Source organism: Oncorhynchus mykiss, chromosome 11 (genome assembly GCF_057628025.1).
Source record: "Oncorhynchus mykiss isolate SJ-2025 chromosome 11, ASM5762802v1, whole genome shotgun sequence".
NCBI classification, from domain to species: Eukaryota; Metazoa; Chordata; class Actinopteri; order Salmoniformes; family Salmonidae; genus Oncorhynchus; species Oncorhynchus mykiss.
Window position 1 is genome coordinate 17,474,766 of NC_143032.1, and position 21,759 is coordinate 17,496,524.

Genomic DNA, 21,759 nt, shown 5'->3' on the forward strand with positions numbered 1-21,759 from the left:
AACCCAAATCCAAACCCTAAACCTAACTCCTAACCCTATTCATAACCCCTAACCCCTTACCCTAACACTAATTGTAACCCTAACACTAAACCTAACCCCTAAGCATAAAATAGCCTTTGTCCTCATAGGTATGTGGGCAATGTATCCACAAGGATAGAAGAACAAACACACACACGTTTTGTTCTTCTATACTCGTGGGGACCCTAAATTCATTTCCATTCAAAATCCTATTTTCCCTAAACCTAACTCTCACCCTAACCCTACCCTCACCCTAATCATAACCCTACCCTCACCCTAATCATAACCCTAAACCTAATTATAACCCACGATGGAATGTTCCTTGTTTTACTGTCCTCACACACACATGCTGTATACACGGACGCAAACACGTGTGTGTTCCAGTTGTAGCCACTTGAGCCCATTGGCCGTGGTCCAGCAGCAGATCCAGAGCAGCCATGACGACTCAGCAGATCTGGCCCAGTTCATCAGGTCAGTCAGACCACAGGACAGCGGATTTGTCATTTCAATGTTCATAAAGAGGGAAGTATGAGTGTTCAACTTAATTATGGTATTTTGCCATAATATGTCTCTCTCTTTTCCCCTCATCAACCCCTCCCCCTTTCACTCTCTCTCTTTCTCCCTCTCCCTCCCCATCTCTCTTCCCTCAGTCTCCCCAGTGATGTGACGGTGGTGTGTGTGTGTGTGGTGTGTGTGTGTCTGTATGCTCTGGGCATGGTGGTGTGTAAGAGAGCTGACCTCATCTCAGAGAGGAACCAGGGAGTCTACTACCTGTCTGATAACGCTCCTTCAGACACACACCTCTACTCTGTTACTATACACACCGGCCTCCGCTCCTCACCCAGCATGACCGCCAAGGTATAGTACGCTTTCCCCCCATTTTCCAGAACTCTCCCTTCTTCCTCTCTCCCTCTCCCCATACTCTCCCCTTCCCTCTCTCCTGTCCCATTATCTTCTCTGTCATTCTACCATTGTCCTCCCCTATTCCTCTCTCACCCAATTGGTTTGACACAGATTCTGTAACTCTCTCCCTCTGCCCTCATTGACCCTCAGATCTCTGAGAGCATAGGATAGGTGGAAGCTGTATACTGTAGCTCCACATTTATCAAGGATGCAGCAGTTAGGATTGTTGTCACTTTACATCATTGATGATAAACTGTCAATGATGCGAAGAGACTCATCTGGCTTTTCTTTATTGGTTAGAGAGGAACATTGGGGTCTTTAACTCCAGAACGGTTCAGGAAATGTGAATTGTTATGTGGATTATAATTCATGGACATTTTTGCAGGGGTTAATACATTTTTCGTGAGGGAAAATGAAGTCTGAAATTTCAAAGTGGAAATGACAAACTTCAGATGCCTTTTTACACCTCAAATGCACTACAAGTTCAACATTTCCTGTACTCATTATACCCATCGTCCTAGTCATTATTATACCTCATTCTCTTGTGGTAAAAGTTGTGGTAAAAGTAAACAGCCATCTATTGGTCATTGTGGAGCTCGATGGCAGTGAATGTGATGTGGTAGACTCCTCTCACTGGTGCTGTAAAGATACCTGCATCAGAGGAGAAGCAGGGAGACATCAGCAAGGCACTGTTAGTAATACTGCCCTGTTGCTGGATTCAGTTTGTATAACTGAGCCTGTCTGGCGTGCCAAACAGGTGGGGTTTGCACTTTTGGGACTAACACAGGTCTGGTGGTCAGTACCTGTAGTTGGGTTGTTGGCCTTGCTGATCTTGGTGAAGACTTTACTGGAGGGCCAGTAGGAGGCACTCTTTCCTCTGGTAAATAAATATCCCAATGCCCCAGGGCAGTGATTGGGGACATTGCCCTGTGTAGGGTGCCGTCTTTCGGATGGGACGTTAAACGGATGTCCTGACTCTCTGTGATCACTAAAGATCCCATGGCACACTAAGAGTAGGGGGGTTAATCCCGGTGTCCTGGCTAAATTCCAAATCTGGCCCTAATACCATCATGGACACCTAATCATCTCCAGCTTCCAATTGGCTCATTCATCCCCCCTCCTCTCCCATGTTACTTTTCCCCTGGTCATTGCTGTAAATGAGAATGTGTTCTCAGTCAACTTACCTGGTAAAATAAGGGTAGAAAACCCTGAACAAAACCTCTAGACCAGTGGGGTGTCAGTATTGAAGGGTCCTACAGCGTTTGAATCTGTCAAACCAGCAGAGAAGGCCACCTTTGGTCTGTCTGTGAACACAGGAGAGTCAACGCACTCATCATTTTCTATCACGTACATTTGTTTTATTTGTAGGGTTGTTGCTGGTACTTCTTTTGGATGAACCAAATACATCTTCATGTTCATACATAGCGGTGCTTTACCTGTATTGTCTTTCTCCAGCTCCTCCACCTTGTTCTTCTGGAGCTGCTGTTGAGTAGTGGTGATGCTCAGCTCCTCTCTAAGAGCCGTCACCTCCTTTTTCTGCTCCTCCACCTTGTTCTCACTGGCTGTCACTCTGGCCCCCATGGCTGACAGTTCAGCTGCTACAGTTGGAATTAAGGGAGTTAATGGAACAAGTAAATTATTTCACATCATAATGAACAACATTAGCTTTTACATGTCTGCTCCTACCTGCATTCTTACGTTCCATGCTGTTCAGCTCCGGCACGTTTCCCCAAAACGTTCTTCAACGTTCTTGAACAGACTTTGAGGTAGTCTACATTTGCTCCGCTTGGTGGGTGTGACGGGTTATGGCTTGAAGCAATGTGACGTATTTGAAGGGCAGCGGTGCATTGTGAACCCACAACCTAACCCCTCCCCGTTTTTCAACTGGTCGTTCTGAAAAGCACTGTTTCCGTTTAATTGAACGTTGCATTATGTTTTTTTGCACTGAACGCAGCTCTGGGGACTTTTCTTCTCCAAAATGTAGGAAAAGAAAAGGATGGTGACACCATTCAAATCTAATTTTTCCCTCCAAAAATGAGCCTAACAACATATTGGTCCATATTATCATGCTGGTGTGTTATTTAGCAATAAGCATTATCACCTGTAGCCCAAATGATGCAGCATAGTGGCAATAAATAAATAGTATGGGATTGCACATTTGTATTTTTGCTTATCTTAGCTAGATCAGTGCTTCCCTAACGTTTTCTGTCATGGTCCCCTTTGATCATGGAGGAATATCATTATTCAGAAATGGTACATCTTCAGATATTATGTAGTCTGAGGCTCAGTGCCCTTCGTCATACACTCACAACATAGTGAGCCAATGGATTAGAATTTAACATACAGTAAGTCTCTTACGTAAGTTGGAAAACCAAAGCCAAGTATTCTGATGAGGTGAAAAGCTGGGTGAGTTAACCTCATAGAAGGTCTTCAGAATCTGATTCTGGAATACACTGTGGGAAGTTAAATGGGTGTCCTGGGACGTTAAACGGGTGTCCTGGGACGTTAAACGCGTGTCCTGACTCTCTGTGATCCCATTAACGGGAGCGATATGACAACAGCCAGTCAAAGTGTAGTACGCCAATATCAAAACATCAAACATCTCATAATTAAAATTCCTCAAACATACATGTAATCTCATAGCATTTTAAAGCTATTCTCGTTGTTAATCCCACCACAGTGTCCGATTTCAAATATGCTTTACAGCAAAAGCACCACAAACAATTATGTTAGGTCACCACCTAGCCACTTCCACCGAAGTTGTTCCCTCTCCTTGTTCGGGCGGCGTTCGGCGGTCGATGTCACCGGCTTTCTAGCTGCCACTAGCTGTTTTATCTGTTTTACACACCTAGTTCCCATCTCATGATTATTTTCCTTATTTAACCCTCTGGTTTCCCTTTCTGTTTTGTGCGTGATTGTCTTTCGTGTGTTGGAGTTCGTATCCTGTTTTGTATTTGGTTTATAACGGGATTTTTGTTCCGTTCTCGGATGGAGTAAATACAGTGATTTTACTCTTACCTGTGTCCTGCGCCTGACTCCTTCGCAATACTCTAGATAGACTCTGACAGCCACAGAAAAACACAGCCATTTGTTTTCCTTACAGCCAAAGAGAGGAGTTTCAAAAAGCACAAATAGAGATAAAATGAATCACTAACCTTTGATGATCTTCATCAGATGACACTCATAGGACTTCATGTTACACAATACATGTATGTTTTGTTTGATAAAGTTCATATTTATCAAAATATGAGTTTACATTGGCGCATTACATTCACTAGTTCCAAAAACATCCAGTGATTTTGCATAGCCACATCATTCAACAGAAATACAAGTTATACACATTGAATTATAGATATACCTCTCCTTAATGCAACCGATGTGTCTGATTTCAAAAAAACTTTACGAAAAAAGAAACCCATGCAATAATTTTAGACGGCGCTCAGAAGTAAATAATCACAATAGCCGCAACGATGGTGTCAACATAAACAAGAAATTACATGATAAATATTCCCTTACCTTTGATGATCTACATCAGAAAGCACTCCAGGAATCCCAGGTCCCCAATAAATGTTTGTTTTGTTCGATAATATCCGTTATTTATGTCCAAATACCTTCTTTTGTTAGCGCGTTCGGTATACATATCCAAACACTTATTCTGGTCAGCGTTACATCGGACAAAAACTTCAAAAAGTTATATTACAGGTCGAAGAAACATTTAAAACTAAGTACAGAATCAATCATTAGGATGTTTTTTGTAACAGTATTTTTATTGGAATTTCACAATTTTCACCCATATTAAGAGATACAACAACAGAGACAAAGCACACAGAAAAAAACAAGAAAAACAGCACCCACTTACACATATCTATGCGTATATATATATATATATATACACACACACACCCAAACATATACATACATACACTCATGCATATACACACATATACGCGTACGCACACACACACATACACACCCATACATACGTACACCATTTTCCTCTTCCCGCTCGGTGCTTCTCTCACCCCATCCCCATCATTGCGTCTCTCAATACATACATTTTAAACAAACAAACAAAACAAAGAAATTAAACAAAAAAGCTCAGTTTAAACCAAGAGGTTAGGTTCCACACATGGAACGTACAGTGTAGTTCTGAAATACATAGATCCCCACCATTCTACGAGAATCCTTGCAGCATAATAGCTGATACCTCAGGTTCTAGGTAATTTAGATAAGGTTATTAGGATGTTTTTAACATATAGCTTCAATAAAGTTCCAACCGGAGTATTCCTTCTTGTCTTCATGAGCAATGGAACGCAAATGGGTACCATGAGGAATAAGCGTGATCAGAAAATGGCTGCTTGATGGACACCTGAATCAGTTTGCTCTCATTCACTCCCACAACACCATAGAAGTCTCATTAGAATGTATATTATTGGTTGACATCTAGTGGAACCCCTAGGCAGTGCAACATCATTAATATCTCAAGGGGATTTCATTGGGGACTCTGGTGAATACATACAAAGCTCAGATTTCTCACTTCCTGTTTTGATTTAAACTTTTTGCCTGCCAAATGAGTTCTGTTATACTCACATACATCATTCAAACAGTTTTAGAAACTTTAGAGTGTTTTCTATCTTTGGGCAACTTATTCATCCAAGCTACTCAATACTGCCCCCCAGCCATAAGAAGTTAACAGTAGGGGGGTTAACTCCATAAAGTTCATAGTTACATGTTTTTGTTTAGTAATGAGACCTGTCCTTTCATCCTTATGTTTTGGTGTGTCAGTCTCTGTGTATATGTGCCACCTGAATGTGTAATACTGTCCTTTACCCTCATTCAGACACAGGCACAGACAGACATACACACACTGCAAATACACACTGCAAATACACACACTGCAAATACACACAAAACCTGTATTTATCAAGTTACAATTACAACATGTTCACCTCATTACATACCTTTATTTTCCTGAGCAAACCTAGCAGAATTGTCTGATGTGTGTGTTTGTGTGTGTGTCAGGTCCATATCGTGCTGTATGGGGAGGATGGGGTGTCACAGACCAGACAACTACATGACCCAGAATGCCTTCTGTTCAGAAGGAACTCCAGGAACACCTTTATACTGAGGTACGAAACAACATTACAGCTACAGTATCCGCCTTTACAATGCACTACTATACATCTCTGTTTTTGTTTACTATGAGAACTGTTGTGTCATCAGTCAGCCCAGCCAGGCCAGCCAGCATGTGAAACCCTCCATCCCTAGCAGCTGTAGCCACAGAGACAGAGACACCCCTGTACTAATCCCATGTCACTGTTTGTGTGTCTTTCTGTAGTACTGTAGACAGTCTAGGCCCTCTGTGGGGGCTGCACCTGTGGCATGATAACACTGGCCCCTCCCCCACCTGGTACCTCAGACAGGTGGAGGTGTGTGAGGTGAAGGGCAAGGGGCGGAGCTGGCTGTTCCTAGGCCAGTGCTGGTTGGCTGTTGACGAGGGTGACAGACAGGTGGAGAGGAGACTCAGGGTCTGTGATCAGGGGCCAGGATTTACCAAGGTAACACACCTGGATGCACACGTGTACACACATGCCACACGCACGCATACGCACACACACACGCGTGTGCGCACGTACACACACCACACACACACACTCACACCAACAGTTGATTCCCATTCAAAATTCTATTTTCCCTCTACCCTAAACCTAACCCTTACTTCTAAACCTAACAACCCCTAACCCTAATTCTAACCCTTACTTCTAACCCTAAACCTAACAACCCCTAACCCTAATTCTAACCCTAATTCTAACCCTAAACCTAACAACCCCTAACCCTAATTCTAACCCTTACTTCTAACCCTAAACCTAACAACCCCTAACCTTAATTCTAACCCTAATTCTCACCATAAACCTAACAACCCCTAACCCTAATTCTAACCCTAAACCTTACAACCCCTAACCCTAATTCTAACCCTAAACCTAACAACCCCTAACCCTAATTCTAACCCTAATTCTAACTAAGAATGAAATAGAGTTTTTACAAATGTGGACCGGCAGGCAGAATATCTTCACTTTTCATAATTATTAGTTGATTTACTATTCTAGTGAAGACTTCTGGTACTCACAAGCATAGTAAAACGTGAACACACACACACACACACACACACACACACACACAAACTCATTGTCTAATGATGTTCTTATGTCATCTGCTCTTAATCTGTTATTTTGTCATGTCTTGTTATGTCATCAGCTCTTAATATGTTATTTTGTCATGTGTCGTTGTGTCATCTGCTCTTAATATGTTATTTTGTCATGTGTCGTTGTGTCATCTGCTCTTAATATGTTATTTTGTCATGTGTCGTTATGTCATCTGCTCTTAATATGTTATTTTGTCATGTGTTGGTATGTCATCTGCTCTTAATATGTTATTTTGTCATGTGTCGTTGTGTCATCTGCTCTTAATATGTTATTCTGTCATGTGTCGTTGTGTCATCTGCTCTTAATATGTTATTCTGTCATGTGTCGTTGTGTCATCTGCTCTTAATGTTATTTTGTCATGTGTTGGTATGTCATCTGCTCTTAATATGTTATTTTGTCATGTGTCGTTGTGTCATCTGCTCTTAATATGTTATTTTGTCATGTGTCGTTGTGTCATCTGCTCTTAATATGTTATTCTGTCATGTGTCGTTGTGTCATCTGCTCTTAATATGTTATTCTGTCATGTGTTGTTATGTCATCTGCTCTTAATATGTTATTTTGTCATGTGTTGGTATGTCATGTGTTTGTGTAGCTGCTGTATCTGAAGCTGTCAGAGTACCTGTCAGACTTCCACCTGTGGTTGTCTGTGTACAGTGGTCCCTCCCCTAGCGTGTTCACTCACACACAGCGCCTCAGTGTGTGTCTGCTGCTGCTGCTGGGGTACATGTGTGTCAACACGTTACTCCTATCTGGCCTCGATGACCAAGTGAGTCAATCAATCAATCAATCAATCAATCAATCAATCAATCTGTCATTATGGGCAACTACACTATCCATAATGCTGTGTGTTGTTCCAGTACACCTCAGAGCTGGGCATCATCGACGTGTCTACCGTTTCCCTAACGACGGGGTTGCTCAGCGCGCTGGCTGTGTTGCCCGTAGCGTCCGCGCTGTCCTTCCTGTTCCGTCTGCGTGAGGTCAGAGTAAAGAGGTCAGAGGTCAAACAGGACATGGTCAGACTGCCAGACATCTACTCTATAGAAGGTAGAACACACACACACACATACACACACACACACATGCACTCACTATGGCCTGCTATGGTTCTTTCTTGTGGGTGGTTGAGAACAGGTGAAAGTGAGGGAGTCAAGTGATAGATCTCTGCTCTCTCTCTATCTCTAATCTCTCTCTTTCCCCCAAGCTGATGCGCTGATTGTGAGTGACTGTGTGTTTGACTCTCTCTCCTGGAACAATCTGCAGCAGTGTGCACAGGAGGCCTGGAGGAAGAAATATGAGGTGACACCCTCTTCCTGTTCTTACACACATTTGGGAAAATATGTGTTTGGCTTCTATTAGATTTCCATTTGACCTCTTAGATATTATATTTGTTTACTTAATATTAGCTATCATGTTCCTCTCTCTATCTCTCATGTCTCAGGGCTCAGTGCCGAATAGGGATCTGGTAACTCAAAGAGGAGATCTGGTAATACGGGGCAGTCAGGATCTGGTAAGGGATCTGCTGACCCAGGATAAAGTCTCCTCAGATTGCAACTCCAGTGGTTTTGACAGCTTGCTTGGCAGGTTGCTAGGCAACAGTGTCCCAGACAACAACAGCATTAGCAAGGAGAGGGATCGTAACCTCAACGATAGCTCCAAACTGCTAGGCAACAACCAAGTGGGCAACAGTACCAGCAGATGCTTAGGGGGCAGGCTCAGCCCTCTACCCCGCTGGAGTCACCTCCTAGCCTGGGTACTGTGTTTGGCCCTGGGCCTCTCCTCTCTAGTGGTCACTATCGTCTTGGGGATCAGGTTAGTACATAAGACAAGGTAGCTATCATACTGTATTATAGAGTGATACAAATTATTACAAGTGATACATTTGGTACAAGTTATTTACCAGGGCGTTATTGTTTTTGTGTGCGTGCGTGTGAATGCGTGTGTATGTGTGTGTGTGCGTATGTTAGGTTCAGCAGCAGTAAGACTTTACTGTGGATCCATTCTGTTATCTTCTCCCTGCTCTCCTGTGTCTTCCTCATCCAGCCAGCCGTGGTAAACCAAACCCCAACGAACAAAACACAAACCCAACCTAGCAAGAACCCCAACTTAACCCAAACCCAGCCAAACACAAATATAAAGCTAACCTTTGCAAACCAAAAGTGGTTGCCGTCAATAATTTACTATTGACTTACTCAGAAAAACATTGATGGAATTGGTCTGTTTGATTTTCTTTTCTAGATCCTTGCCGTGGCTGTGGTGGTCTCCTTCTGGCGCAGGAAGCGTCCAGACTTCTCAAGTTTCTCAGCAGTTCCTGGGTTTCAGGCAGAAACTCTGAAACTGTGGACCCAAGATGGCTCCTGTGTCCCAGAGCTCTTCCTGCTCAGCCCTCCTCATCCGCCCCAGGAGAGATGCTCACACTTTGACAGGGTAACAACATAATCCTACTCTAACTGCTCTGGTTTTATTCCATATTATTTAAGAAGATATTAAGACAAGTCTTTGCTGTGTTATTGACAGGTGCTGGCGGCCCGTCAGAGGGCTCGGTATCTGCGTCTGGTACGCCCACCCACTTCTGGGGAGCTGAGGAGGACAGGGGGGAGGAAGAGGAGAGAAACACTCATTCGCAAAACACTCAGGTGTGTGTATGTGTGTGTGTTTCTGACCCAGTCTGGTCCCTCCATAGGGAGAGGACAGCGTGTTTCTGACCCAGTCTGTCCCCTCAATAGGGAGATGACAGTGTGTTTCTGACCCAGTCTGGTCCCTCCATAGGGAGAGGACAGTGTGTTTCTGACCCAGTCTGGTCCCTCCATAGGGAGATGGCAGTGTGTTTCTGACCCAGTCTGGTCCCTCCATAGGGAGAGGACAGTGTGTTTCTGACCCAGTCTGTCCCCTCCATAGGGAGATGACCGTGTGTTTCTGACCCAGTCTGGTCCCTCCATTGGGAGAGGACAGTGTGTTTCTGACCCAGTCTGATCCCTCCATAGGGAGAGGACAGTGTGTTTCTGACCCAGTCTGATCCCTCCATAGGGAGAGGACAGTGTGTTTCTGACCCAGTCTGATCCCTCCATAGGGAGAGGACAGTGTGTTTCTGACCCAGTCTGGTCCCTCCATAGGGAGATGGCCGTGTGTTTCTGACCCAGTCTGTTCCCTCCATAGGGAGATGGCAGTGTGTGTCTCCATGCTGTTCCTCCTACTGTGTGTAACCTATGGCAGCTCCTTTAGAGACCAGTATCATCTAAACCATGCCGTCCGAACACAGTTCACCAGGTAGGAGGGAAACAGGAATATTATCCCTTGTATCTGCAGTTTGTTGCTTATTGTTAGCATATTCATATGTATACATTTTCACGATCAGTATGAAACTTTTTTTTCAACAAAATTTAGGAGCCCACATAACCCCTTCCTGTCCATCCAAACGCATGAGGAGTGGTGGAACTGGACCTTAACCAGTGTACTGGATGGTCTGGACTGGGACACCTGGTATAACAACATATCAGCAACTGGGAAGGTGTGTGTGTGTGTGTGTGTGTGCCTGGCCGCGTGCGTGTGTGTGTGTGTGTGTGTGTGTGTGTGCCTGTGCGCGCATGTGTTTCACACCCTCTTTATCTCCCCTCATGACAGGCAGGTGCTGTCCAGGGAACATGTATTCTGATAGGAGAGCCCATCTTGAGGAAGATTGATGTTTCCAACGCATCCCAATGCCAGGTAAACCAGGGGGAATGGACACATCTCATTTAACTGATCGGAAAAACACTGGGGACTGTTAAATGTTGACGTTTATCCTCTGTAAAACTGCAGGTTCACTTGTCCACCAGCAGGGGGTAGTGTAGTCAACATGGAGTGTATTTGAGGAATTCAAATCAAAGGAAATTACATTTTCACATGCGCCAAATACAACTGGTGTAGACTTCACCGTGAAATGCGTATATGAGCCCATTCCCAACAATGCATATTTAAAAAGTAAGAACTTTTTCAAAAAATACAAAAGGAAATAGTAGCACAATAAAATAATAACGAGACTATATACAAGGAGTACTGGTACTGAGTCAATTAGCAGGGGTTAGAGGTAGTTGAGGTAATATATACATGTAGGTAGAGGTAGAACGTGACTAAGCAATCAGGATATACAATAAACAGAGTAGCAGCAGTGTATGAAAAGAGTGTGAAAGAGTGTGAAAGTGTCTATGTGTGAGTGTGTGTGTGTGTTTTGTGTGTGTGAGCGTATGTATGTGTGTGTGTTGGAGTGTCAGTGTAGTATGTGTGGGTAGAGTCCAGTGAGTGTGCATAGAGCCAGTGCAAATAAAAAGTTGGTCAATATAAATAGTCACTACAGTCTGTAGCGCCATACATTCAGATGCCAAGCAGTTTCCATACAAGCGGTGTTGTAGCCAGTCAGGATGCTCTCAATGGTGCAGCTGTAGAACTTTTTGAGGATTTGAGGGCCCATGTCAAATCTTTTCAGCCTCCTGAGGGGGAAGAGGCTTTGTCATGCCCTCTTCACAACTGTGTTGGTGTGTTCGGACCATGATAGGTCCTTAGTGATGTGGACACCGAGGAACTTGATGCTCTCGACCCGCTCCACTACAGCCCCTTCGATGTGAATGGGGGCGGGCTCTGCCCTCCGTTTCCTGTAGTTCACGATCAGCTCCTTTGTCTTGCTGACGTTGAGGGAGAGGCTGTTGTCCTGGCAGCACACTGCCAGGTCTCTGACCTCCTTCATATAGTCTATAGTCTCATCGTTGTTGGTGATCAGGCCTACCACCTTTGTGTCGTCGGCAAACTTAATGTTGTTGGAGTCGTGTGCAGCCACGCAGTCATGGGTGAACAGGGAGTACATGACTAAATCTGCACCCCTGAAGGGCCCCCGTGTTGAGGGTCAGCATGGCGGATGTGTTGTTGCCTACCCTCACCACCTGGGGCCCGTCAGGAAGTCCAGGATCCAGTTGCAGAGGGAGACGTTCAGTCTCAGGGTCCTTTGCTTAGTGATGAGCTTGGAGGACACTATGGTGTTGAACGCTGAGCTGTAGTCAATGAACAGCGTTCCCACGTAGGTGTTCCTCTTGTCCAGGTGGAAAAGGGTAGTGTGAAGTGCAGTAGAGATTGCATCATCTGTGGATCTGTTGTGGTGGTATGTGAATTGGAGTGGGTCCAGGGTGTCTGGGATGATGGTGTTGATGTGAGCCATGACCAGCCTTTCAAATTATTTCATGGCTACAGATGTGAGTGCTACGGGGCGGTAGTCATTTAGCAGCCAGGTCACCCATGATACAAGTCAGTATTCGACGACCATCCATGTCTGAGGACGTCGGGAGATGACTTGGTAACTGGCCACTAGGGGCAACAGTGAGCGCTCTTACCTTCAAGTAGGTTTCAGTATTGCCTTTGGTGCCAATGGTTGCATGTTCAAATACAGCGATAGAAAGTTGTTTTTGGCCTATCCAAAACCTTATCCCTTACCTTCACTATTCAGAGTTAATACCAAACCTTATCCCTTACCTTCACTATTCAGAGTTAATACCAAACCTTATCCCTTACTTTCACTATTCAGAGTTAATACCTAACCTTAACCCTTACCTTCACTATTCAGAGTTAATACCAAACCTTATCCCTTACCTTCACTATTCAGAGTTAGTACCTAACCTTAACCCTTACCTTCACCATTCAGAGTTAATACCTAACCTTAACCCTTACCTTCACTATTCAGAGTTAATACCAAACCTTATCCCTTACCTTCACTATTCAGAGTTAATACCTAACCTTAACCCTTACCTTCACTATTCAGAGTTAATACCAAACCTTAACCCTTACCTTCACCATTCAGAGTTAATACATACCCTTAACCCTTACCTTCACCATTCAGAGTTAATACATAACCTTAACCCTTACCTTCACCATTCAGAGTTAATACCAAACCTTATCCCTTACCTTCACTATTCAGAGTTAATACCTAACCTTAACCCTTACCTTCACTATTCAGAGTTAATACCTAACCTTATCCCTTACCTTCACCATTCAGAGTTAATACCTAACCTTAACCCTTACCTTCACTATTCAGAGTTAATACCTAACCTTAACCCTTACCTTCACCATTCAGAGTTAATACCTAACCTTAACCCTTACCTTCACCATTCAGAGTTAATACCTAACCTTAACCCTTATCTTCACTATTCAGAGTTAATACCTAACCTTAACCCTTACCTTCACTATTCAGAGTTAATACCTAACCTTAACCCTTACCTTCACTATTCAGAGTTAATACCTAACCTTATCCCTTACCTTCACTATTCAGAGTTAATACCTAACCTTAACCCTTACCTTCACTATTCAGAGTTAATACCAAACCTTATCCCTTACCTTCACTATTCAGAGTTAATACCTAACCTTAACCCTTACCTTCACTATTCAGAGTTAATACCTAACCTTAACCCTTACCTTCACCATTCAGAGTTAATACCTAACCTTAACCCTTACCTTCACCATTCAGAGTTAATACCAAACCTTAACCCTTACCTTTACCATTCAGAGTTAATACTTAACCTTAACCCTTACCTTCACCATTCAGAGTTAATACCTAACCTTAACCCTTACCTTCACCATTCAGAGTTAATACCAAACCTTATCCCTTACCTTCACCATTCAGAGTTAATACCTAACCTTAACCCTTACCTTCACCATTCAGAGTTAATACCAAACCTTAACCCTTACCTTTACCATTCAGAGTTAATACCTAACCTTAACCCTTACCTTCACCATTCAGAGTTAATACCTAACCTTAACCCTTACCTTCACCATTCAGAGTTAATACCTAACCTTAACCCTTACCTTCACTATTCAGAGTTAATACCTAACCTTATCCCTTACCTTCACCATTCAGAGTTAATACCTAACCTTAACCCTTACCTTCACTATTCAGAGTTAATACCTAACCTTAACCCTTACCTTCACTATTCAGAGTTAATACCTAACCTTAACCCTTACCTTCACCATTCAGAGTTAATACATACCCTTAAACCCTTACCTTCACCATTCAGAGTTAATACCTAACCTTAAGAATTCGGAGTTGATGCCTAAACTTATCCTTAAACACTTCGATATTTTACGTTTGGAACAACTTCAAATTTGGCATTTCAGAAACGCAGATGAATGTCAAATTCTGATGTGAGACTGTGAGAGCTTGTTGAATTTAGACAGGTTAACTTGGCGTTCTTGGGCACAGGGACTATGGTGGTCTGCTTGAAACATGTAGGTGTTACATACACAGTATTGCAGTACAGCTCAGATATTACTGTCTGTGCAATGTGGAATCATAATGTCTATGTATTCTACATTTAATTTTGCTGTGAGTGGTCTACTTTCTTTAGAAACTAGAAAATTAAGTTATTGTCTGTGTGTTTGATAGCTAAATGTATCCTGCTGGGTGAACCCATAACGAACCTCTGACCTCCCCTCAGGTGCCTCCTGTAATGGCGACCTTGTTCCCAGAATGCCTCACGGAAAGAGTCTCTGGGATGGCGTTACCCATGGAGGTCGGACTTCGTCTCTGCGGTCAACTCCAGTGTTACACAGGAACTGGGACCACAGTACGACTGGGTCTAACACGGTCAGAACACAACACAACCACTCAGCACCATTATCTCAAAGAAACTACCATGTACATGAGTAAACAGACTTGAACTTTTTTCACATCATGTATGTATCACCAGGCTGTATCATAACCGGCCGTGATTGGGAGTCCAATAGGACGGCGCACAATTGGCCCAGCGTCGTACTGGTTTGGCCGTTGTAGGCCGTCATTGTAAATAAGAATTTGTTGTTAACTGACTTGCCTAGGTAAATAAAGGTTAAATAGCTTTTTTAAATGTCTGTTCACCTATTCTACAACACACACCTGAGCTTAGTCTATGATAACAGAAACCATGTTGCTGATGTCACCCTGTCCTCTCTTCTCTAATTAACGCCCAGGTCAGAGTTTGTGTCCAGGCTAGAATCCCTGAGGTCCGCTGGCTGGCTGGACAGACTAACGGTAGCCATGTCAACCCAGTTCACCCTCTACAGCCCCCCCACCAACCTGTTCAACAGTGTGAACCTGATGGCCGAGAGATTACCTGGTGGAGCTTTGCACACCTCCGCCCGTGTCCAGTCAGCTAGGGTCTACCATTCACCTACTGTATGGGACTACTTCAGTATGGCATGTCAGGTAACACCATAACACTCCTAGTCCCTAGTCCCTAGCCCCATCCTCTAACGCTCCAACTCATCCCAAACCATCGCAATTGGGTTGAGGTTGGGTGATTGTGTAGGCCAGGTCATCAGATGCAGCACTCCATCACTCTCCTTCTTGATTAAATCGCCCTTACACAGCCTGGAGGTGTGTTGGGTCATTATCCTGTTGAAAAACAAACAGGATTGCATATCCATAGTAGTGGTTTCTTTGCAGCCATTCAGCCATGAAGGCCTGATTCCCACAGTCTCCTCTGAACAGTTGATGTTGAGATGTGTCTGTTACTTGAACTCTGTGAGGCATTTATTTGGGGTGCAATCTAAGGTGCACTTAACTCAATGAACTTATCCTCTGCAGCAGAGGTAACTCTGGGTCTACCTTTCCTGTGACGGTCCTCATGAGAGCCAGTTTCATCATCGTGCTCGATGGTTTTTGCTACTGCACTCGAAGAAACTTTAAAAGTTCTTGAAATGTTCCGCATTGACTGACATTCATGCCTTAAAGTAAAGATGGACTGTTGTTTCTCTTTGCTTATTGGAGCTGTTTTTGCCATAACATGGACTTGGTCTTTTACCAAATAGGGCTATCTTCTGTGTACCACCCCTACCTTGTCACAACACAACTGATTGGCTCAAACGCATTAAGAAGGAAAGAAAGTCCGTATATTAACTTTTAACAAGGCACACCTGTTAATTGAAATGCGTTCCAACACCTCATGAGTGTGCAAAGCTGTCATCAAGGCAAAGGGTGGCTACTTGGAATCATCTCAAATATGAAATATATTTTGAATTGTTTAACACTTCTTTGGTTACTACATGATTCCATATGTGTTATTTCATCATTTTGATGTCTTCATTATTATTCTATAATGTAGAAAATACTAAAAATAAATAAAAATCCTTGAATGAGTAGGGTTGTCCAAACTTTTGACTGGTACTGTATATTATGTGTTTACTCAAACCTCCTGCGGCCCAGATTGAGTGGGCTCACACGCAGGAGTTTTCCCACCCCTGATCTATTCCCTCCACGACAACCCCCCACATTCAGTCAGATAGGGTCTGGTCTTCCATCCGCTGTCACACAGGACTACTAGCAACAAGCAGTGAGAAGTGAACTGTGAGCAGTGAATTGTGAGCTGAGCTAGAACAAAGGCCCATTCTATTAGTCTTATCTCAGACATGAAGGCCAATGATACAGTGCCTTGCGAAAGTATTCGGCCCCCTTGAACTTTGCGACCTTTTGCCACATTTCAGGCTTCAAACATAAAGATATAAAACTGTATTTTTTTGTGAAGAATCAACAACAAGTGGGACACAATCATGAAGTGGAACAACATTTATTGGATATTTCAAACTTTTTTAACAAATCAAAACCTGAAAAATTGGGCGTGCAAAATTATTCAGCCCCCTTAAGTTAATACTTTGTAGCGCCACCTTTTGCTGCGATTACAGCTGTAAGTCGCTTGGGGTATGCCTCTATCAGTTTTGCACATCGAGAGACAGACATTTTTTCCCATTCCTCCTTGCAAAACAGCTCGAGCTCAGTGAGGTTGGATGGAGAGCATTTGTGAACAGCAGTTTTCAGTTCTTTCCACAGATTCTCGATTGGATTCAGGTCTGGACTTTGACTTGGCCATTCTAACACCTGGATATGTTTATTTTTGAACCATTCCATTGTAGATTTTGCTTTATGTTTTGGATCATTGTCTTGTTGGAAGACAAATCTCCGTCCTAGTCTCAGGTCTTTTGCAGACTCCATCAGGTTTTCTTCCAGAATGGTCCTGTATTTGGCTCCATCCATCTTCCCATCAATTTTAACCATCTTCCCTGTCCCTGCTGAAGAAAAGCAGGCCCAAACCATGATGCTGCCACCCCCATGTTTGACAGTGTGGATGGTGTGTTCAGGGTGATGAGCTGTGTTGCTTTTACACCAAACATAACGTTTTGCATTGTTGCCAAAAAGTTAAATTTTGGTTTCATCTGACCAGAGCACCTTCTTCCACATGTTTGGTGTGTCTCCCAGGTGGCTTGTGGCAAACTTTAAACAACATTTTTTATGGATATCTTTAAGAAATGGCTTTCTTCTTGCCACTCTTCCATAAAGGCCATATTTGTGCAATATACGACTGATTGTTGTCCTATGGACAGAGTCTCCCACCTCAGCTGTAGATCTCTGCAGTTCATCCAGAGTGATCATGGGCCTCTTGGCTGCATCTCTGATCAGTCTTCTCCTTGTATGAGCTGAAAGTTTAGAGGGACGGCCAGGTCTTGGTAGATTTGCAGTGGTCTGATACTCCTTCCATTTCAATATTATCGCTTGCACAGTGCTCCTTGGGATGTTTAAAGCTTGGGAAATATTTTTGTATCCAAATCCGGCTTTAAACTTCTTCACAACAGTATCTCGGACCTGCCTGGTGTGTTCCTTGTTCTTCATGATGCTCTCTGCGCTTTTAACGGACCTCTGAGACTATCACAGTGCAGGTGCATTTATATGGAGACTTGATTACACACAGGTGGATTGTATTTATCATCATTAGTCATTTAGGTCAACATTGGATCATTCAGAGATCCTCACTGAACTTCTGGAGAGTTTGCTGCACTGAAAGTAAAGGGGCTGAATAATTTTGCACGCCCAATTTTTCAGTTTTTGATTTGTTAAAAAAGTTTGAAATATCCAATAAATGTTGTTCCACTTCATGATTGTGTCCCACTTGTTGTTGATTCTTCACAAAAAAATACAGTTTTATATCTTTATGTTTGAAGCCTGAAATGTGGCAAAAGGTCGCAAAGTTCAAGGGGGCCGAATACTTTCGCAAGGCACTGTATCTGAAGGTGAATATGAGCTGTAGCTTTGTTTGCCTTCATCTCTCCAGCTCCTTTTCCTCCTCGTCTCTCTGGTCCAGCTCGCCCTCCAGATCTGTTCTGCTGGAGAAAAAGGCATGCTGGCATACTTGAGAGACCCCCAGAGTTGGCTCCAGGTGAGAGAGAACCCCCTCCCTTCTCTCATACAATATATACAGCAATACATTCTCTGTAAATGTGGGTTTGCTCACTGTAGTTGTCTGAGTTCTCTAGCTCAAGCTAGCCTCTTCATACTCAGTACTAAGCAAACCACACTGAACTTTATACCCTACAAACATTTCTCTCAGTAGGAATTTTCTTTCTGTTTGTTTAGCAATAATAGGTCAGTTTGCCCTTCTCTCTGTCTCCCTCCAGGTCAGTATACTCCTGGTAACCCTTCTCTCTGTCTCCCTCCAGGTCAGTATACTCCTGGTAACACCTCTCTGTCTCCCTCCAGGCCAGTATACTCCTGGTAACACCTCTGTCTCCCTCCAGGCCATTATACTCCTGGTAACACCTCTCTGTCTCCCTCCAGGCCATTATACTCCTGGTAACACCTCTGTCTCCCTCCAGGCCATTATACTCCTGGTAACACTTCTCTCTGTCTCCCTCCAGGTCAGTATACTCATGGTAACACCTCTCTGTCTCCCTCCAGGTCAGTATACTCATGGTAACACCTCTCTGTCTCCCTCCAGGTCAGTATACTCCTGGTAACACTTCTCTCTGTCTCCCTCCAGGTCAGTATACTCCTGGTAACCCTTCTCTCTGTCTCCCTCCAGGTCAGTATACTCCTGGTAACCCTTCTCTCTGTCTCCCTCCAGGTCAGTATACTTCTGGTAACAATTCTCTCTGTTTCCCTCCAGGTCAGTATACTCCTGGTAACACCTCTCTGTCTCCCTCCAGGCTAATATACTCCTAGTAACACTTATCTGTCTCCCTCCAGGTCAGTATACTTCTGGTAACAATTCTCTCTGTTTCCCTCCAGGTCAGTATACTCCTGGTAACACCTCTCTGTCTCCCTCTAGGCTAGTATACTCCTGGTAACACCTCTCTGTCTCCCTCCAGGCTAGTATACTCCTGGTAACACCTCTCTGTCTCCCTCCAGGCTAGTATACTCCTGGTAACACCTCTCTGTCTCCCTCCAGGCTAGTATACTCCTGGTAACACCTCTCTGTCTCCCTCCAGGCTAGTATACTCCTGGTAACACCTCTCTGTCTCCCTCCAGGCTAGTATATTCCTGGTAACACCTCTCTGTCTCCCTCCAGGCTAGTATACTCCTGGCAACCCTGGTGTACTACATCTACTACATCTATCAGTCCATTCTGACTCTGGAGGTCATTGACCTGTTGCAGCGACACGACTTCAGGATGCATGTGGATGTCAGCTTACTGTCTACCTCGGAACAGGTGAGAATGGGAGAGAGTGAGGTGTATGTGTGTATGATGATGATGAGGATGATGATGATGATGATGATGATGAGTCCTCTGTATCTCCAGCACACCCATACACTGCGTGGCATACTGCTCTTCCTCCTGGTGGTGCGGTGTATGTGTTTGTCGGGGGTTAACAGAACCATGGCCGCCTCAGTGACTCTACTCAGACTCACCTTCTCCAGACTTCTCTGGCCAATGGTAAACAACCCACAGACACTGCAACCTTTCACCTTCTACCTTAACTACAAACAGTCCGCATGGAAACTATTTAAAATATAATAATCCTATTTTAAATGTTTTTTAAAGAAGTTTCAAGTAACAGTTCAGTACTTCAGGTAAAAGTTAATTGGTTAAAATTCACACTTTGTTTCTAGAGTGTGTCCTGATGCCATTTCTATTCTGTCCCCAGCTGTCAGGAGTTTTCCTGTTGGTGGCCCTGTCCTCTGTGGGAAACCTGCTGCTCCTGAGGAGGTCCTGGGGGTCCAGCTCACTGCCCCACTCCGTCTTCACACTCCTGTCTCTCTCCAGGGGCCAACTGGGCTCCCGGGCCCACTCCCTGCCCGTGGCCTCTCAGCCCCAACAGCTCCACAGCCCCAACAGCGTGTCTTTGTCTTTCTACCATGGAGCTCTCTGTCTCACCCTCACTGTGGCCTGGACAGCAGTGGTACTCATTAAACTTTTTGAAACACTTTTTATAATACTGTTTTTGTAAGGTGTGTGTGCGTACTGGTAGCGAAGTCCGATGCAGGAGAGCAGAGATTTGTGAGCAAAAGTGCAAAACGCGCAAAAACAGTCACAATAATTATGTTTAACAATTAACATCTTCGTGAAATACCACGGGAAAAACAAACCAGTCTGGCGCATCAACAACAAACACGTAACACAAACAATCTTACACAAAAACATGAGGGGGAACAGAGGAATAAATACGCCGAACGCCGCCCGAACAAGGAGAGGAGCTGACTTCGGCGGAAGTCGTGACAGTTTTTAAACACTTTTTATAATACTGTTTTTAAACACTTTTTATAACACTGTTTTTAAACACTTTTTATAATACTGTTTTTAAACACTTTTTATAATACTGTTTTTAAACACTTTTTATAACACTGTTTTTAAAAACTTTTTATAATACTGTTTTTAAACATTTGTGTTTGATAAAATCCTTGACATAAATCAACTAGTTTCCAAGGCGATCCAGAGACAACAAACATACACGTAGTCTACCCTACAGTACTGTACTTTGTTGTTGCTTTATCCAGCCCTAGCAAGCTACATCTGTCTGCTGTAAACCCTCTGCTCCTGTCTGTCTGTCTGTCTGTCTGTCTGTCTGTCTGTCTGTCTGTCTGTCTGTGTCTCTAGTTGACTGGAATCGTCTCCTCGTTAGTGAGAGCTGCTAAACTAGCTGGTAGGAGGAGGAGCCTACTGACTCTCTGTGACGTGGTTGGCTACGTCAGGGGTCGGGCAGCTGTGCTCATTGGCCAACGCAGACAGAGATGGACAGATAGCCATGCCCACAGGAGAGTGAGTGACCTTTGACCTCCATGCTAATGTCCGAAAGATAGTTTTGAAGATAGGACTGCCTTGCTTTGACTGTCAATGAAAGCAGAGAACAACCTTGTGGTTTAGATTGAGGTATGGAAGGGGTTAACTGGCTGATATATATTTTTTTCTCCTCAGAGTTTTTACCTGGAGGAATTTGAGAGCCTGGTGGATGAGCTGCAGTTTAGACTAAATGCCTTCTCTAACAGTCTGCACCACACCCTACATCCTAAAGATATCTTCTCCCCCACCCAGAGCCCTTCCAGCCTGGCCTCACAGGTGGGCACACCCACACTGTCTGAACCAACCTGCCAGTGTATATATGATTTAGGCATAACCTTTGAATATGTAAGCCTCTGTGAAGCAATCTAGGTGGAGTTACTTAGACATGTCCCACTTTCAATTTGAACTGACCACCATCTCATGAGCTGTCCCTGATTCCAGCACAGTTTTAAGGGTGTGCGTTTCTTTTGTAGCGCTCTGCTGCCAGTGAAACAGCACACGTGACTGAAGAAGCACTTCTCAATGATCCCCCTGACATCACCAACCTCCCACTGACCTCCAGGGAACACTCACCTGACGCACACCACTACAGGTAAAACCAC

The 21,759-nt window shown here is 43.9% G+C and overlaps 1 protein-coding gene across 1 annotated transcript in view; it reads left to right on the top strand.

Moving 5' to 3' along the window:
- The window catches only part of pkd1l1 (polycystin 1 like 1, transient receptor potential channel interacting), a 37,871-nt gene that overhangs the window by 15,142 nt on the left and 970 nt on the right, over positions 1-21,759 (top strand). The window contains exons 29-55 of the mRNA XM_090189198.1: positions 403-489; positions 669-876; positions 5,944-6,050; positions 6,260-6,479; positions 7,717-7,890; positions 7,982-8,168; positions 8,326-8,420; positions 8,563-8,933; positions 9,089-9,173; positions 9,360-9,548; positions 9,639-9,757; positions 10,278-10,388; positions 10,506-10,629; positions 10,743-10,826; positions 14,604-14,701; positions 15,084-15,318; positions 18,245-18,319; positions 18,600-18,614; positions 18,798-18,812; positions 18,962-18,976; positions 19,168-19,182; positions 19,433-19,588; positions 19,679-19,813; positions 20,025-20,279; positions 20,975-21,136; positions 21,293-21,433; positions 21,631-21,749. Of these exons, the coding sequence (XP_090045324.1) occupies positions 403-489; positions 669-876; positions 5,944-6,050; positions 6,260-6,479; positions 7,717-7,890; positions 7,982-8,168; positions 8,326-8,420; positions 8,563-8,933; positions 9,089-9,173; positions 9,360-9,548; positions 9,639-9,757; positions 10,278-10,388; positions 10,506-10,629; positions 10,743-10,826; positions 14,604-14,701; positions 15,084-15,318; positions 18,245-18,319; positions 18,600-18,614; positions 18,798-18,812; positions 18,962-18,976; positions 19,168-19,182; positions 19,433-19,588; positions 19,679-19,813; positions 20,025-20,279; positions 20,975-21,136; positions 21,293-21,433; positions 21,631-21,749 (3,597 nt within the window). The remainder of the gene's footprint in view (positions 1-402; positions 490-668; positions 877-5,943; positions 6,051-6,259; positions 6,480-7,716; positions 7,891-7,981; positions 8,169-8,325; positions 8,421-8,562; positions 8,934-9,088; positions 9,174-9,359; positions 9,549-9,638; positions 9,758-10,277; positions 10,389-10,505; positions 10,630-10,742; positions 10,827-14,603; positions 14,702-15,083; positions 15,319-18,244; positions 18,320-18,599; positions 18,615-18,797; positions 18,813-18,961; positions 18,977-19,167; positions 19,183-19,432; positions 19,589-19,678; positions 19,814-20,024; positions 20,280-20,974; positions 21,137-21,292; positions 21,434-21,630; positions 21,750-21,759) is intronic.